Genomic DNA, 19,510 nt, shown 5'->3' with positions numbered 1-19,510 from the left:
TTTGCATTATTGTTGATGTCAATTTAGCAATCGCATCCTGTGTGCTGAGATTGTCCCTAAATCCGAACTGGTTTGGGCTCATTATCTTCTTATCTTTTATGTAGTTGTTGAGTTGTTTTTTAACAATTTTTTCATAGATTTTTGCTATATTTGATGTGAGTGCTATGGGACGGTAGTTAGAAGTGTTTTTTTCGTCACCAGTTTTAAAAACAGGGGTCACAATAGTCTTCTTATAGATGTTCGGGAATATGCCCTTCTTCAGACTAACATTTATTATATGAGCAATTGGTTTGCTGATTATCTCACGTACAGTTTTTAATGTTTTTACAGTTATGTTGTCGTAGCCATGGCTCGCTGATCCTCGTAGACTTATTATAGCGTTTTCAACTTCTTTATCAGTTACTGAAGCAAATGTGTGGAAACCTTCTTCAAAAGTTGGGTTTAGCTCTGGTTGTTGAGTTTGTTTTTTGTCTAGGATAATATTACTAGCAAGATTAGCGCCGACATTAACAAAATAATCGTTAAAGATATCACCACAAAGTTTTGGGTTTTTTTCTGTGTCAGTATTGATTCCTTGATGAGTAATTTCTTTTGGAAATTTTTGTTTTGTGCTTTTGTTGGTTATTGTTTTGATAATTTTCCAGAACTCTTTGCTGTCTTGACCAGCATTTTTTAATTTATCACGAAAATACTTTTCTTTAGTCAGTCTAATTAAAAGCGTAAGTTTGTTTCGATATTTCTTGAAGAAAGTAGCGATTTTTTCGTCGTTAGGGAATTTTTTAGACTGGTGATAGTATTTTTCCTTATTTCTGATTGAAATCACTAATCGATGGGTTATCCATGGTTTTATTAATCTGTGTTTAGATTTTGTTTTAGAAATAAGTATTTGTGTAGAAAGGTTTATGTGATTTAGGAAAACAGTTTCGAAATTTTCCGCACAAGTATTTGGATTTTCCGATTCAATTTTTGATGCCCAGGTTTCCAACTTAAGATTTGTTTCTAAAGTTTCCATATTTAATTTTTTTTTCTTGTTTTTTTTTGTCAGTTTTGTTGGGGTTGGTACTTTTTTTGTCTATGTTGTTAACGAATATACAGGTGTAGTGGTCAGTTATGCTGGTTTTCCATAATATCGACATGTTTTTTTCAGTGTTATTTGAGTTGCACCATATGTGATCGATACAGGAAGGGATTTGTCCGCTGATATTTCGGGTTGCATTATTTATATTTGATTTATAGTTTAGCGAAGTCATTACATTTATATAATCATCTTTCGTTTTGCTTTGTACCCAGTGTCCGATGTTAATGTCACCAACAATAATATTAAAGGTACTTTTTTGACTCAGTAATAATTTTTCGATTTCTATAATGAAATTTGTGGGATTCGATCTGTGCGTCCGGTAGATGGCAATAATATGGTACATAATGTCGTTCACTTTTACACTCAGTTGTAAACAGTTTGCTAATTGCATTTTAATTTCTGTGACAGTGACAGTGACATTGTTATATTTATTTAGAATGAACACCGCTATACCACTGGTTTTATTAATATAGGTAGTTGACAAAAAGTATGTGTAATTCGGAATACTGTACAGTGTGTCAGCGTTATTTGTATTTAAGTGCGCTTCTGTTAAAACAATGAGGTCCGGTTATGTTTCAAAAAGGTTTAGTGTTACTACAAACTCATCTAGGTTTTTTTTTAAACTTCGGATGTTTTGGTGCAGAACAATGAAAGTACTTGGGACTTTTTTTAGCAGATCTCTACAATGTTGTGAATCTTCGCAAATGTGCTGCGAAACATCTGTTAATTTGTCAATTTCCTCGCCTAGAAAATCATCCATCACTTATTCATAATCGATTCTCTGTTGAGCTATGATAACCATTCGTTTTCGGTAAGTACATTTATCGCTATTCGCACTGTGTTCAGTATTGTTTTTTGTTCCGAATAAATTGTTGTTTTTGTCGCAGTTGTAGCATTTCACTATATCTTTGGTTTTTTCGCATTCACTAAATTTGTGGTTTTTTGCACAGTGTATGCATCTAGGCTTATTCATTTTGTTCAGGCATTTTAGTGATGTGTGTCCGAAACCAAGGCAGTGGTAACATTGCATTAAGGGATTGCAATCTTCTATGTGTGCTCGGACAAAACCAATATTGACCCTTTGTTTATCAAGTAATATCTTTCGGATTTGGCCTGTTGTTTCTATTATTACATTGCGGAGTTGGTCACTTTTCTTGTTTTTTAATATTTTAGTTACTTTAATTGAATCATTTGGGGCATCACTTAGTTCATTGTTTTGCGACAAAAAGTCGTTAAGAAAATTATCTTCAGTATACTCCCCTCCCACACCTTTAATGACCATGCACGGTCTCTTCTTTTTTAATTCTGTAGCAGATATTCCGTTTTTATTTTTATTTATTTCCGTTTTTAGTTTGTCTGCGTCTTCTTTTTTCGAGCAAGTCATAATTATTTTATTGTTTGATGCTTTTTTGATCCCATTTATACCAATTCCTAGGTTAGGTGCTTTGATTGTTTTAGTAATAATTTTTTTATGTCCTCAGATGTTTCTTTGCCTTCTGCAGCAATCATAACGGCATATTTGGGTTCTTCGATTTGTACTGTTCGTTCTCTTAGTACCATTGCGTACGATTTTGGTTCATAAATTTTTTTCGAGTTTGGTGATAACTTTTTTTTTAAGATCTATTATTTGTTCCTGGAAATTGTTTCTCTCTTGTTTCCAGGTTTCTTCTAAGAGGTTTATGGTTAATTCGAGGTTATTTCGCACTTTCGAATCTTTTACGGTAGTTATATTTTTTAGGTCACTTTTAATGTTTTCGATTAATTTTAGCACGTCCATGATGTTAAAAACTTGAGCAGCCGTGCACAAAATGCACGTCACTCCGGGTCAAACTATGTGACAATACTCAAATAAATGTCTTGTTTGTAAATCGTCACATTATCTGAATAAATGTGACAAATTCTTACGCCTGTCACCAAAAGACAGGTTTTCATTCGCCAAGGAGCACAAGCTCTGTCTCAACTGTTTACAAAATAAACATAATGCAAAAAATTGTCAGTCTCGTTTCTCTTGTAAGGAGTGTCAAGCTAGACATAACACCCTGTTGCATTTTCCAAAGAAAATGTTTAAAAATTCTGAAAATCAGGAAAATTCTGAAAATCAAGAAAATTCTGAACCACTTGCTTTAACAACGTTCTACAATAAAAATAGTAAATCGGTACTGTTGTCCACAGCCTACGTGGAAATATTAAGAAAAAATGGCGTTTTTCAAAAAGCAAGGATTCTTTTGGACTCGGCGAGTCAAGCTAATTTCATTTCGGAGGAGTGTGCAAAACGCCTTGGATTTTCTCGTTCAAGTAAACATTCATTTTCTATCATCGGTATTGGTGGCACTCGCACAATTGGATCAAACGGATTGGTAAAAACAAGTTTTCGTCCTGTCGCCTCGAAGGAGTCTGGTATTACTACAGATTTCCTTATTATCATCGTACTTGCCGTCGCCTCATATCGTTGAACATGACTGGCAACATATTAGAGGACTTAAATTAGGAGACCCAACCTTCTATTTGCCATCAGCAATTGACATTTTACTCGGAAGTGATATTTTTGCATCGTTATTAGGCCCAGGTAAATTGGTCGGCAAAGAAAATGAACCTATTGCCATCGAAACAACATTAGGATGGGTTGTAATGGGAAATGTCGGATCGTCAAAAGATTCGATAAATTCATTTTTTACTTCAATGGATGACTCAATTGAGGATAAACTTAAATGTTTTTGGGAGATCGAAAATGTCCCCACTTTGAAAGAAATTCGATCCCCTGATAAAATTCGGTGTGAAAAGTTGTATATTGAAAATACCTACCGTAACAAAGACGGGAGGTATGTTGTAGCTTTACCATTTAAGGAAAGCCCAGAAAAATTGGGAAAGTCATATGACACCGCATTGTCGCGCTTCATTTTATTATTTATTTATTTATTTAATACATGTTACATTATTATGAAATTTACATAAAGTAGATATAATGAATCACCATACTAGGCGGCTGCCTGTTTCATGGTGACCAATTGAGTGTAATTAATTTGTATGAAATATGAAATCTAGTGTAAACATATGAAATTAGTAACTATAGATGAAGCTAAAATTTTGGAAAAATTGTAATAAAAAGTAGAAGATAGAAATTAGAAAGGAGAAAGAAGTAAATTAGCATTAGATTGTAAAAATATACATAATTATATATATAATTTTTAATATGTGTGCATGCAAGCACACATGTGTATATAGCAGCAGACATACCTATATACATATAACAGCACATGTATACATACACCCATATGACGCATCCTCACGCATATAAACAATATATACACCTCTATCGGAGTACTTGGAATAGGCGACTAACACTATAACAATCACACATCAAAAAATCCCCGAGCGCTTTCCTGAAACTGTCGTATTTGGCTATTGATTTTATTTCTAACGTTAAATTATTGAATATTTTTGGAGCAAGAAAGTTAAATTGTCTTTGTGCCATTGAGGTTTTTATTGGGGGAATAGTATAATTCGATTTGTTGGAATATCTTGTATTATGGGTCGATTCAAAAATTTTTTTTTTTCGTATGTTTGAATTTATAGTAGGAGGATATGTTTTTGACGTATAAGGATTTTATGTTGAGTACTTTGAAGTCGTTAAATAAGTCCTTCGTGGGGTGAATATAGTGTACTTTGTAAATAGTCCGCATTATCAATTTTTGAGCTTTAATTAATGGATCTTGGTGTCGCGAAGTTGCGACTCCACTATATTTTAAGAGGTGGTGCAGAGCTGTGAGGTGCTTTCTTAGCAATTCGAACATTGCATCAATTAGCAGCTGATGAAAAATCTAACTATTCAAAGGCTGCAAGCATATTAATTAATGACACATATGTAGATGACATTGTCAGTGGTGCGCAAACTTTGGAAAGCGCTCGATATTACATCATGGAGTTGAATGCATTACTTCAAAAGGGTGGTTTTGAATTACGAAAATGCACTAGCAACTATCCTGAAGTTTTAGAAGAAATTCCTCTCAATTATCGGGAAGTACCATTAAGTTTTGAATTTGACGGTAATAAGAAAAATATTAATATATTAGGTATTCAATGGATCCTGTCTCTCAATAAATTTACATTTACCATAGCACGATTATATGATCCATTGGGATTCATTAACCCTGTCGTTTTTGTCGCTAAATATTTCATGCAAGAATTGTGGAAGATGCAAATTGGTTTGGATGAGGTAATCCCCATGGAAATGAGTTTGAAATGGAAGAAATTTATAACGGAACTTCCTTCCCTATCCGATTTAAAAATTGATCGCTTTGTTACTACGTCTCAAAAAAGTCGTTGTGTACTGGTTGGCTTTTCAGACGCCTCTGAACGAGGATATTGTGGAGTTGTTTATTTGATTGTAATCAATAATCGAGAAATTTCAAGCCACATTTTACTATCTAAATCAAAAGTTGCACCCATTAAGGTGATATCTATTCCACGGCTTGAACTGCTTGGAGCATTTTTGTTGGCAAAGCTGTTAACCTATTGTAAAGAAGTATATAAAGATCGACTTCAAATAGAAAACATTATAGCTTTCTCCGATTCCACTATTGTCTTGGCGTGGTTAAAAATACCTACGTTTCGTTTGCAAACTTTCGTTGCAAATCGTGTTGAAACCATCATTCAAATTCTTCCTTATGAACATTGGTTTCACATTTCGTCGCAAGAAAATCCTGCAGATTTGGGGTCACGAGGAGTTTTTCCAAGTGAAATTTCCGAATCTTCCTTATGGTGGTTATGGTCCACGCTTTATATCGTCACCCGTAGAGGAGTGGTCCTTTGTTAAACCTCAAGATATTCCGGTAGAACAAATACCAGAGTATAAATCGAAGAATCTAATTTCATTATCAACTAATGTGTCAACTCGTGACCAAGAGTTTCTATTGAAATTTTCATCACTATCAAAATTATTACGAGTTATAGCTTGGTGTCGTCGATTTATTAATAGATTAAGTTTGAAATCAAAGATAAGTTGCAACACACTCTCTTTGAAAGAAATTAATTTATCTTTGACCTGTTGCATTAAATTCGTTCAAAATATTTATTTTAAACAAGATGTAGATAATATAATCTCTCATAATGTGTGTTCACCGCAACTGCAAAGGCTTGCTCCCTTTATCGATGAATTTGGAATATTAAGGGTGAGCGGACGTCTTCGCTTTGCACAAGTAGTGTCGGAAACCTCTAGACATCCTATTATTTTATCAAAGCAATGGCATTTGACAACTCTAATAATAGATTATTACCATCGTTTGTACCTTCATCCTGGTCCGCGTGCATTGCAATCTATACTATCATTAAAATATTGGATAATTTCGGCTCGTAACGTAATTCGACATCGTTTGAGCAAATGTATCTCTTGTTTTAAAAACAACCCGCGTGGTAGTTTACCCTTGATGGGTAACTTGCCCGCTTCCCGTTTTCGAGAAGGTCGTCCATTTTTAAATGTAGGAACCGATTATGGAAGTCCGTTTGTAGTCCGCGAAAGTAGGCGTCGCGGCGCTAAAACCTATAAAGCCTATTTGTGTCTTTTCGTTTGTTTATCGACCAAAGACGTTCATTTGGAATTAGTGTCAGATCTATCCACTGAAGCATTTATAGCAGCATTAGATCGATTCATTTCTCGTCGTGGACTTTGCCAAAACATTTATAGCGATTGTGGTACCAACTTTGTCGGTGCCAATAGATATCATATAGGTCTTTCTAAATTTTTAAGATTACCTGAAAACAATAACACACTTATAGACGCTACTGCCACTCGTTCAATTATCTGGCACTTTAATCCTCCCTCCGTCCCACACTTTAACGGAGTATCGGAGGCTGGAATTAAATCAACTAAACATCATTTGAAAAGGGTGGTGGGAAATCAAGTACTCACTTTTGAAGAGCTAGCCACTGTTTTGACTCGTATCGAGGCAATCTTAAATTCTCGTCCTATTGGCGCGATGTCAACGGATCCATCTGAAATGGACGCCCTGACTCCAGCGCATTTATTGATTGGAGCCCCTCTAGTTTCTGTTGTTGAAGAAGATTTTGTTGACGTACCAATGAACCGTCTATCGCGCTGGCAATTATTGAAACAAATGTCTCAACATTTTTGGAATTGTTGGCGAAAAGAATATTTACACACTCTTCAACAACGGAACAAGTGGTCGTCATCATCGCCCAATCTGAAAGTCGACGATCTAGTAATGATTGACGACTCACATTCTGCGCCCATGCGTTGGCCCCTTGGGCGAGTTATTGAATTATTTCCGGGTGCTGATAAAATTGTTCGTGTCGTTTCAGTTCGTACGCCACAGGGTGTTTTTAAACGTCCCGTAGTGAAACTATATCGATTAGTTTTGTTCTATTTAGTCTCTGATTTTAGTTTTCGTTACATTAACTTTAGTTTATATATTTTGTTTATCTTCTTTTTTTCATGTCGATTGTTGAGAAAATTTGTTCATTTCCTCAAGGCGGGCGGAATGTTTAGTATTGAAACAGTTTTTAGAATTACCTACCATTTTTTTCTTACTATCCATCTCCTTCCCTAAATACAGCCCTACCCACATTGGACATTATGAACATTTTGTTGCACTAATTGTCGCTAATACCAGTCGAATTCGTGTCGTTCAACAAGAAGGTGCCACCTTGGTTTTGTCGTCGTAGCATATGTGCAAATAAATTCGTAATACCAAAATAAATTCGTTTTTCGTTCGTCTCGTTGTGGAGGAAAATTCACCAGTGCAAGTGCATCGAAAGCCCGTATTTTTGCCCGGATTCATGGGAGTTCAGGTAGGCTGTTTTCCTTCTTCCGCTTATTCCCGTGATATTCAGAACCAATTGAATGAGCTTTAGTTATCGTTTTTTACAGTTCACTCAAAGTGTAATAGAACACGCTTCAACACCACATACGTAATTTAGTTGTTTTTTGTAATTCTTATTGTTCCTTCCTTCAACCTCGATACAGACAACATGTTATAAAATTAATATTACTTTAATCGTTAAGACGGACCGTTCTTTACTTAAATTTCAAAAACAAACTGTTTCATCATGAAATTCAAGTGAAAGAAAGATAGAGCATGTGCTAAATGGGTTAAAACCAAAAGGTACCGAGTCAGTGGCGATATTGGTTTCCATTCAAATCTACATGGAAGGCATTTTTACAGTTTTTCTATTCTGTGACGATAATGATATATTATGTATTTAAATTGGCCTTAGACTACGCTTGTATGTCAATATAATATTCATGTTGATGCATTCATTCCTCATTAGTGGAGACGTTATAGTCTGTCATCTGAATATGCCACAATGCTCGGGTAAACAAGATAAGTAACAATAAAATACAATAGATCAAAACAAACCCTTGTTTGACGGAATTCCTTTCTTGTTGTGTTCCTGGGATGTGCCGGTGCATTATACTGTTTAATGCCAACACAATTTCGTTCAAGTGTCGGCTCACTGTTTGTTGCGAAAGGCTTGAATGAAAATCGTTCCCTACAATTTTTGGTATGACCCTGTCGCAAGAAATGAGAGTGTCGTTAGAACCTTAAAAATAAATAATGTATTATGAGTACGGCAAATACACGGCAATAGACGATAAGATAGGCAGAGAGAAACAATACAAACTGTATAAATGAAAGAGTACCTAGGTACAGGTAATGGACTAAAACGAATTATTTTTAATTTCTAATTGTAATTTCCACCGGAAAGTGCTGTTAAGTTTTGGGGATTAAGGATTGGGGATTTGCAGATATTGTAATGTTGTATTCACCTTAAGTTCCAAGGGCACTCCGGTTGTTCGCCTATGTACAGGGAGTATCAGATAATTGGAAATGAATAATGTATATTCAACGGATTGGAGAGATCCCTGAACTCATTCTCTCTTCCCGGAGGTCTTCCGCGAGCAAAGCTCTATTTATAAATAGCAGGCGGAGATAACCTCCCATTGTGGCTAATGTAGGTACACAAAAAAACATAAAATATTAATAAGATTGAAACAGCCATGTACCTATTGGGCATATAAGATAAAATATTCAGCTAACTACAAGAAATAACTATTTACATCCGTATATATGATAAAAGATGCATTCAAATTCTATTTTATTCAACATCAAAATTTTCCTTATAAAACTATATCTTTGCAGCGTTTGACTTTTGCGAAAGTTTCCTTCCAATCTAAATTACGCACAAATTACTTAAATAACCCAAATTAAGAACCTAATAATCTATTTTGTTAACGTAAATAGTTATTTCTTGTAGTAATTTGTTGAAACGAAGTGTAATTTCCATAATCTGTGCCTAAAAATGCATCGGTTAGGTATATATTTATCAATTCGGTTGAGGTATTGTTTAATTCGAAATAAATGAAATTACTTACCTTTTCAAACTAGTAAATTCGATTTTATTAACTTCGAAAAATATGTCGTTCGGCGATATAAAGCTCTAAACGGTCCCAAACCAGAGGTAGTTCGACCTATTTTGATAAACCCGACATTCAAGCCTTTGGAGCTATAATGTTTCTACTTTCGGAGTTAGAGAGTACCAAAGTCAATAAGAACTGTCAAAATACAGGGAACGTCGGCAGACGTCGATCCAGGGGCGTATAACTCCCGCATGACCTTGTAACCCTGATAGGAGGAGTTATCCTTTACCCAAATTCTTGTAGACAAAGCTGTTGTGGCTGAAAGCTCAGATCTCATTGGCTCAGAGCAAAAATTGTAGTTTGATCTCTCGCTCTCTACCATAGCGACTTGTATAACAGAAAGAGAAGCTAAGCATGTGTTATGCTGCGATAAAAATTAACGGTAATTTCCAAGACGCCATTTCGAAAGTCGAAGTCAGTTATAGTTTTTAGCGTAAATATTTTGAATTTTGAAAATCGTCTAACCCATCTAAAAATAATGTTGCGTGCTAGAATTCTTCAAGGTGATAAATTAATGCCGTGTTGTGTTAAAGGTTGCTCAGACGGATTCGATAATCCGGTGCTAGCAAGAAGCAGCAAGAAATACGTTTGTTTGTGGGTGTCATTTCGCAATTCAAAGCAAAAATACGGTACTTTTGGGATTAAAAATCAATGCTTGGCAACGCTTAATCTTCCAGTCATCATATCAGTCTATCTCCACCAACTGAAAAAAGGATCCGAACCCGTTGTTAAATACAGGTACTAACCTCTCGTTCTTTGATACAATGTTCCAGATTCCTGAATGTACTTCATTGGCTAATAATTTAATTAATTTTCCTTTTCAGACCTATCCGTATTCCGACACGATACTATACCACGTATTAGAATTGCATCATTAAAGTATTCAGATTTAACCAGCATTTTCCATAATGTTTGCTAACTTTACTCTTCTAATATTTATAAGATGTAAGTCACCTACAGTACGCTTGAACAGTGTGGGATCCTCATTTGAAGGAATATTCTGAAGGTATACACCTAATTTATATTGCAGTGAAACTCGCTCAAGAAGTTTTGTTTTCGCTCCCTACAAATTCTGCAGAAACTGCATAAAACGCTATTTTTTCCATACAAGAAAGTTCAAAAGTTCAGCAGTGAATTAATCCATCACCATGTCCCCTTCTTCTTCAAATATTATTAATTAATTTTATCCATGAAATTTATTAAATATGTGTACAATACTAGAATAGTGTAATCATTGGTCTCAAATTTTGTCTTTTTCTAGGTAAGACGAAGGTCATTTTAAGCTGCATTGGTCCGACGGCAGCCCTTTCTTCCAGGAAACAGAAGACGCACTTGGAGATTTTGGGGACCAGACGGCAACTGCGATATGTTAAACATTTGTATAGGTATATATATATATATATACCTATACAAATAACAGACTTATCTGTAGACCTTTTTAAGGTATAAAATTCCGTAGTACATTATTTTGATATTCTCATAAGGTTTCGTCAGTGTTAGCAATGTAAACGGCCAAAAATAATCTTTATATCGACTTTTCTCTGCTTTTTATCAATATGTGTCAATGCATGTGTTATTTATCTAAACCTTCCGGAATAAATTCTCAAAATGATGCTGAAAACCTTTACGAAATCAGTCGCAGAGTTAAGAAGAACTAAGCGCACAAACAGACAGACGAGAATGTCACTTTATTTTATACTATTTATAGAAAATGGATTCCACCATGAATTGTCAGTATCCAAAATAGAAATATTAATTACATGTTCTTAACTTCTATTTCATAATATCTTTTGTTGTTTTACAAGCTATATTTATTTATAAGCTTTTATTATGTACACGATTTTTATTTCTTATATTATGGTTTATGTATTAGGTATGATTTAAATTATACCATGTAAAAGTCAAAAGGCGTTACTATTGTTGTTCGTCTAGTCAGGGTCGGCCCTGAGCCAAATGGCGCATGGCACAAGTAAAATTTTAGCGCTCCTTGTCAAAACCAGTAGATGCCTAGGCCCTATGTAGTAGATAGGCGATCACTGTAATCAATTATATTTTGATGATTTGTATGTATGCGTAGAGTGGTTTTTATGAAAGATAATCTTACGTTGATTTAGGTATTATCACCCTTGGAAAATCAGGGCCCGAAGTGGACTGCTCTAATTGCGCCTGCACAGGGTCGGCCCTGCCTCTAATTCTTTTTTTTATTACTTGACATAATGAATATCTTTCAACACGTTGAATATGTATTTTGTGTATATATTCTTGTATTTGTGTGCAAGGTCAAATAAAATCCTATTAAGTTGTTGCAGTAAGACAGAAATCCTGGGTTCGATTCCTAGTTGAGACCGTTACTTTTTATGTTTCTGTGTCTTGTTCTGTTTTATGTTTGGTTTAGATATATTAGTATTATCTTCTACTTCAATGATAAATCAATGCTCAATACATCGGTTGTACTGACCCTGTTTTGTATTACTGTCCATCGTCTTTTTGAAAATAAAAAGTATTTTGATGTGTGCATAGCTGTGGGTTTTTTTTTATTTTCCTTTTCCTGCATTCCAATATTTTTATTTTTAAAATATAATCTTTTTGGGCTAGTGAATGAACGATGTTAGCTGGGATCAGTTATATTGTTTATGTTTGCACTTTTTAAATGGCCTTGAGAATTCTTTATGGTCCACAATATATTTACCTGTCTGGACCAAACGACCGTTTTATCTGTGGTCGTCTGTGGTTAAGGGGGTGACAAAATGGGGCCATACAAAAAGCCCGAAGATATCGATCTAAAGCGAAACGTCGAGCTGTCACTTTGAGTTTTCGATTAAATTCGGGTTGACGACTTGCTAAAGAGTACCAAAATCAGTGAAAACGGGTTTGTCAGTCGTAAACCCGCGGTACGGACGCTTGTGAGAGATACAGAGTCAGCCCCCAGACTGTCTGTTTGTGGGTGTTAATGTTATATAATATGTGTTATATGATCCTGCCCCGACTGTCTGTCTGTTAGTGTTAATATTATGTAATAAGTTTTGCCCGAGTTTAATGATAAGTTATTGGCATCGAACCATTTATTCAACCGTTTATTCTACATTCGCAATGTGTACTGTTCTTCGGGCTATGGCTGGAGATAACCACTTTAACCAAAATCCAAAATAAATGCGTATTTTGGCCGCCAAAGAGGAATAATTATTTTACCCGTCTGAAACTTTTGCATGTATCGTTTTTTTATCAATTTAAATATGCATGCATTACTGCTGATGGCATAAAACATGTCTAAGACTTCATTATTGTCTGTGTAAAACTAACCCGATTTGTTGACTCATCCTTTTTTCATCGCCAGTTGGCCAGTCGCATCCCCCGGTTTTTACTCTCTAATTCTACTTTATATCGCTTAAACTGTTGAACCCACGAAGTTAAATTTATCTTCCCGTGCTTGTGATATTTATTAGAAAGTACTTATGCTTTTATGAATCACGCATCATCGTGTAGCGGCCGTTATCGGTACACCTAATTTAACAAATCTATTGGAGTTTTGTTTGCGGAACGTTCAAACTGTTACTTAGACGTCTGCTTATAATAGTAAAAATATTTTTTTAATTAAGTATTTGCATTACTTATGGTTATAGTTATATTGAGTTATCCGACGAATCTTTCAACAGATTTTAAATGTCAACTCCAAGGTCAAGATATTCACAATATGTATATCCCTATTTCCCAATAAAAGTTTCGCATATGATATCATTGTTTTGACAAAATATTTAACCAAACAAAATGAAAAGCTCATTTAAAATAGGGTTCCGTCACAATTATATTCTGTTTCAGGTATGCATATTTGTTTGGGCTTATACCAATTACCAAAGCCTATGACAGCGGTGCCATGGATCTAGTAAATCCAGAAACTGTTTCCATCAAGACGGAACCAGGGCCCCAGGAAGAAGGTGGAGGTGAAATGGATTTAGATTTCCCAGATGTAAAGAAGGAATGTTCCCCATATGCGGAGAGTACTCAGACAGCCAGTTAGTTGCATTGCTTTTGTATAATAAATTATGTGTTATTAATTCAAGTCCATTTTGGATTGCCATGGCGACAGAACATAATATGTTTTTTAACGCTGCCCTCTTTTGCCGTAGTTATTTTAGTTTTTATCTTTGCCAGAAACAGCCAATCTACAACATTAGTTAAACTAAATAATTTTAATTTAGTTTTGTGAATACTCCACGCGTGTTCCAACTGCTCTCAAGCTCTTGGCGTAGTAGTACGTTGTGTGGCTAGAAGTCAAAAGGAGGGAATGGATATAGAGTGGTGAAAGATGGGAAGTACTTGTCATTGGAACGTGCCGCAAGAATATATTGTGAAATATCATGTATCAATCAAAAAAATTGCTTGCGCACGCTTGGATTTTATCCCGGAACCTCCAGATTACAAGTCGAGAGCCATTCCCTTTGATTACAGAAGCCGCCAATGCTCACAATAAGTGCTCGATTCCTCAAATTTTCCATTTTCTTCCTCATGAATTAAGAATACATATTTATTTATTTGTTTGTTCACGCCCAATTAGGGCTCTTACTATTATTGGAAGAAAACAACATTTCGTCAACTTATAAAAAACTACATAATTCAGGTGCTCTAAAGCAAATGCTTATTCCTTCCCAAGCGGACATCTGGGGTTGTCCTTATTAATTTGATTAAATTAACCTTGAACTCTCTTCATCTCATTTTCAATTCTGCAGGATTAATCAATGGTGTATTTTATCGTAAATATTATAATTTGAAAACTTGTGTTGTTTAACATCGATTATCAATCTATGTACATGTTTTTTTATAGCTTACATTAATGTGGAGACTGTTACCGTTAAGGCGGAACTCGGATGCCGAGAAGATAGTTATGGGGAACTTCCTTGTATGGAAATTGACATAGACCTGCCGGATGTCAAAAAGGAATGCTTAGAACGAATCTACCTGTCCGGTATAAACAATTTCCTTCCTAAAATTTTACATTTTCTGCCATCGTAATTTGTTAATTTTTTTTAATCTATTTTAGTGCTTTATTGTGGTAAGTGTAGATATTTAGTCGAATAAAGCTTTTATAATCATATTATTTTTTTTCCACAGATATCAAGACGCATCCTGTGGAAAAACAATTATTTTGTCCTAATTCTATCTTCTCCCTTTCTAATAAGTCGAATTTAAATAGGCACCTATGCAACCCTACAGGAAAAAAACATTTTCCATGTTCCGAGTGCAACTATACATGTTCTCGAAAGGGCCATCTGACGATCCACATGCTGACTCACAGTGGTGAAAAACCTTTTTCATGTTCCGAGTGCAACTATTCATGTTCTCGAAAGGACCATCTGACGAGTCACATGCTGACTCACAGTGGAGAAAAACCTTTTTCATGTTCCGAGTGCAACTATTCATGTTCTCGAAAGGTCTATCTAAAGAGGCACATGCTGACTCACAGTGGCGAAAAACCTTTTTCTTGTTCCGAGTGCAACTATTCATGTTCTCGAAAGGGCAAACTGGCGATCCACATGCTGACTCACAGTGGTGAAAAACCTTTTTCATGTTCCGAGTGCAACTATACATGTTCTCGAAAGGGCCATCTGACGATCCACATGCTGACTCACAGTGGTGAAAAACCTTTTTCATGTTACGAGTGCAACTATTCATGTTCTCGAAAGGACCATCTGACGAGTCACATGCTGACTCACAGTGGAGAAAAACCTTTTTCATGTTCCGAGTGCAACTATTCATGTTCTCGAAAGGTCTATCTAAAGAGGCACATGCTGACTCACAGTGGCGAAAAACCTTTTTCTTGTTCCGAGTGCAACTATTCATGTTCTCGAAAGGGCTATCTACCGAGGCACATGCTAACTCACAGTGGAGAAAAACCTTTTACATGTTCCAAATGCAATTACTCATGTTCTCAAAAGGGCTCTCTGACGATCCACATGCTGACTCACAGTGGAGAAAAACCTTTTTCATGTTCCGAGTGCAACTATTCATGTTCTCGAAAGGTCTATCTAAAGAGGCACATGCTGACTCACAGTGGCGAAAAACCTTTTTCTTGTTCCGAGTGCAACTATTCATGTTCTCGAAAGGGCAAACTGGCGATCCACATGCTGACTCACAGTGGTGAAATACCTTTTTCATGTTCCGAGTGCAACTATTCATGTTCTCGAAAGTACAATCTGACAAGCCACATGCTAACTCACAGTGGAGAAAAACCCTTTTCATGTTCCGAGTGCAACTATTCATTTTCTCGTAAGGGCCAACTGACGATCCACATGCTGACTCACAGTGGAGAAAAACCTTTTTCATGTTCCGAGTGCAACTATTCATGTTCTTGAAAGAACAATCTGACAAGCCACATGCTAACTCACAGTGGAGAAAAACCCTTTTTCATGTTCCGAGTGCAACTATTCATTTTCTCGTAAGGGCCAACTGACGATCCACATGCTGACTCACAGTGGAGAAAACCCTTTTTCATGTTCCGAGTGTAACTATTCATGTTCTCGAAAGGGCCAACTGACGATCCACATGCTGACTCACAGTGGTGAAAAACCATTTTCATGTTCTTAGTGCAAATATACATTTTCTCAGAAGAGCTATCTGACAAGACACATGCTGACCCACCGTTAAAGAAAACCTTTGTCTCGTCTCGAGTGAATATAATATTTATCTTTTGTGACGAGCCACATGCTGACTTACAATTAAATTTGATCGCTCGTCACGGAACCCCGGGCATCATCACCACGGACCATGGTCGTCAGTTCGAGAGTTGTCTCTTCAAAAAACTCGCAGAAAAGTTTGGCATCAAACACAACAGAACTACTGCGTATCACCTACAGGCGAACGAGATAATAGAGAGATGGCATCGCACGCTCAAGGCATCCCTCATGACATGTGGTGACCGGAACTGGATCAAAAATCTCCCCCTTATATTGCTCTGGTTGAGAGCGACTGTTCGAAGAACTAAAAAGGTTCGCCTGCTGAACTCACCTATGGTGGAACACTAAGGCTACCTTGCGATTTCCTCACTGAAACCCCCCGTGAGGAACCCGACACGTACGTAGGACGTCTATAAAGGAAGTTCGAGCATATTAAATCGACTCCTGCCAGCAAACACAGTACTAGAATTTTTTTCGTACACAAAGACCTACCTGTCACCACGCACGTATTCCTGAGAACGGATAGTGTAAGAAAACATCTACAGAATCCATATGAAGGTCCTTACAAGGTAGAAGAGCGCGACGACAAAACATTGGTCATTTCAATAAGAGGCAAACCTAAACGCGTCTCCATAGACAGACTCAAGCCTGCTTTCGTTCCGGTCGAAGAAAATATCACTCTGGACACACCTGTCGCTGTCACACCTGTAACCAAGACGACAACTCGCTCAGGTCGGCAAGTACATTTTCCAAAGCGATTTGGATCGGAATATGCACGAAAAGACATTTCTATTTGGCATTTTTTTATAACTCATGATAGTAATTAATTTATAAATTTCGCCTAGCTTTCTCTTGCAAACAATATTCTTAAAGTATATATCTTTTTTTCTTAAAAAATACTGCAAATCAAACATTATTAAATTTACACATTTTTGATTGAAATTTGACTTTTATATTGTTTGTTATCAAATGATAGAATCTAAAACTTAGATAATTATTATGTTTTTTTTTTTTTTTTTTTTTTAATAATAATTCTTTATTGACTGAAAATTTTTAATTTTTTTTTTTGACAATGTATAGATAGTCCCACGAAGCTGCCACATGGCTGCTTGTCTGCAGGTTCTATCTCAATATACAATTATAACACAATATAAGTCTCCCGTTATATAAAATAAATAACAGACTCTTACATACAATCATAGAACTCACTAAAGCGTCCCAAGTACACTAACACTTTGAATGACAATACGATAACGTACATTCAAAAGTACAAGACAATATATCACACAGATAACACACATTCAAAAATAAGACATATACTATAACACACATTGAAAGTGAATAATATCGTACTGTAGCACAATGTAATAGAATTATAATTCTAGTTAACTAAGTGAAAAAGGTTTTTTTTTTTTTTTTTTTTCTGGAAATCAAAAGCTTGTTAGTGAAAAAATAAAAAAATAGTTACATTCATTTATATTAGAATTAAAACTTTCAAATAATGTCTTTCCTGTTCTTATTTGTTTGCTTTATTTTTTATAGATATATATATAGATTTTTCATTTATAAGCCACACCTTTACAGTTTTCATGCTTAAACTCTTATTTTCTGAAAAAACAAATTTATTTTTGAGCTTATTAAAAATCACTGGTACACAGTACTCCAGCGTTCGGCTTCCATACTTATTTGTTATTTTAGGTATTTTCAGCCCTTTTTTTTCTGTAAGACGTGTGCTGTGGCTATGTACCAGTGGTTTTTTATAAGTACTATCGCCCCAGTTATCTTTAATGGTAAGGAACCATTATAAACCTTTTATAGGGAGCAGGCCCTCAGAACAATATAAGAGTTGCACATTATGTCTTTGTCTATACATATTAGGTGATACAATTTTTTTATGATAGAGGTTTGCAAATTTTGAACATACTTAATATATGTCATGCTTGTATTTCCCCAGCTTCTAATTCCATATCTAAGAATAGATTCTACTAATGAGAAATATACTAGTTTGAGTGTGCTATGAGGCAAAACAAATTTTAATTTATAGAAACTGTTTGCTAGAGCTCTTAGCTGGTTACATATTTTAGTAACTTGCTTATCCCATTTAAATGTGTTATCTACTTTTAATCCCAGATAAGTATACTCGTTGACAAAATCAATTTTCTCACAATGGCAGCTAGATATTATTTTTCTATGGATGCATTCAAAGTTATGTGCGGTTAGTTTGGGAATATTCCACATTTTCAAACTTGGTGATCTGATATACATGCATTTTGTTTTCTTTACATTTATAACCAATCCTACATCGTGTGCCCATTTTAGCAGTTCATCGAAGTCGGTTTGCAATTCTTGAATCGCTATTTGAGGATTTTCATTAGATACTACAAGTGCGGTGTCATCTGCGAAAATGAATCTGCGCGCTTTTCTAAATAGTTTCGACATAGCTATGACATATATAATATATAATTTTGGACCCGAAATTGACCCCTGTGGGACACCAGACCTTACAAATTTAGATTTACTCATCTCATTCAATATTTTTACCCTCATTTTTCTATTTGATAAGTAGTTATTAAAAAAAGTTAGCTGTTTACCACGGATTCCAATAATTTGTAGAAATTTTATTATTTGTTTTTTTTTTTTTTTTTTGTTACATACATGGTTTTAAAATACAAATTATGTTTTTTACATACATATTAAAAAAAGAAAGAAACAATGCGAATTACAGAAAAGTATATGTACACATGCACATATGTATACATATATAGTGTATTACACACCATACATAACATACACACACAATACACGTACACACACACGAGTTCATAAACAGCATATACATAAAAATAATAATATGCATAAATGTATGATAGCAAAAAAATCCCACATAGGCATCGCCAGTTCGTGGGTATACTTGTGTTTCTTTAAGGCAGTTCAGTTAAAATTACTCTAAATATACATATTTTATCTTTGTAGAAAATTGAAAAGAAAAGAATGAAAATATTTATAGTAAAATCATTATTTACTGTATTTACGGGATTAAATATGAAAAATAAAAGTTAATAAGGATTTGTTAAAAGTTAATAGAGATTAAGATCAGATGTTACAGCAGGTAAATATTAATATCTATGGTATTTATCCAAGACTTTATTACATTTTTATGTTTCCTGTAGGATGATATATTTTCACATTTGATTTCTGTATTGGTATAGAGTGCATTATAAATTTTTGGTGTAATAAAATAAGCATGTCTTTGCGCAAGCCTTGTTTTGCACAGTGGAACTTTAAATACATTATTTACCCTATTACTAGACCGATTTTCATTTTTTATAA

General features: G+C 35.1%; 1 protein-coding gene across 1 annotated transcript; it reads left to right on the top strand.

Moving 5' to 3' along the window:
- The first annotated feature begins 12,346 nt into the window (after positions 1-12,346).
- LOC149414458 (uncharacterized) lies at positions 12,347-18,169 on the top strand. Its single transcript, XM_089644179.1, has 4 exons — positions 12,347-12,508; positions 13,329-13,522; positions 14,332-14,472; positions 18,135-18,169. The coding sequence occupies exons 2-4, from the start codon at positions 13,384-13,386 to the stop codon at positions 18,167-18,169; spliced, it is 315 nt and encodes a 104-aa protein (XP_089500305.1). The 5' UTR covers positions 12,347-12,508; positions 13,329-13,383.
- Positions 18,170-19,510: the final 1,341 nt, after the last annotated feature.

The sequence above is a fragment of the Hesperophylax consimilis genome, chromosome 20 (assembly GCF_061612785.1).
Source record: "Hesperophylax consimilis isolate HC1 chromosome 20, BYU_Hcon_1.0, whole genome shotgun sequence".
Lineage (NCBI taxonomy): Eukaryota > Metazoa > Arthropoda > Insecta > Trichoptera > Limnephilidae > Hesperophylax > Hesperophylax consimilis.
The sequence above is the reverse complement of the archived record's forward strand: the minus strand, read 5'-3'. Positions and strand labels throughout refer to the sequence as shown.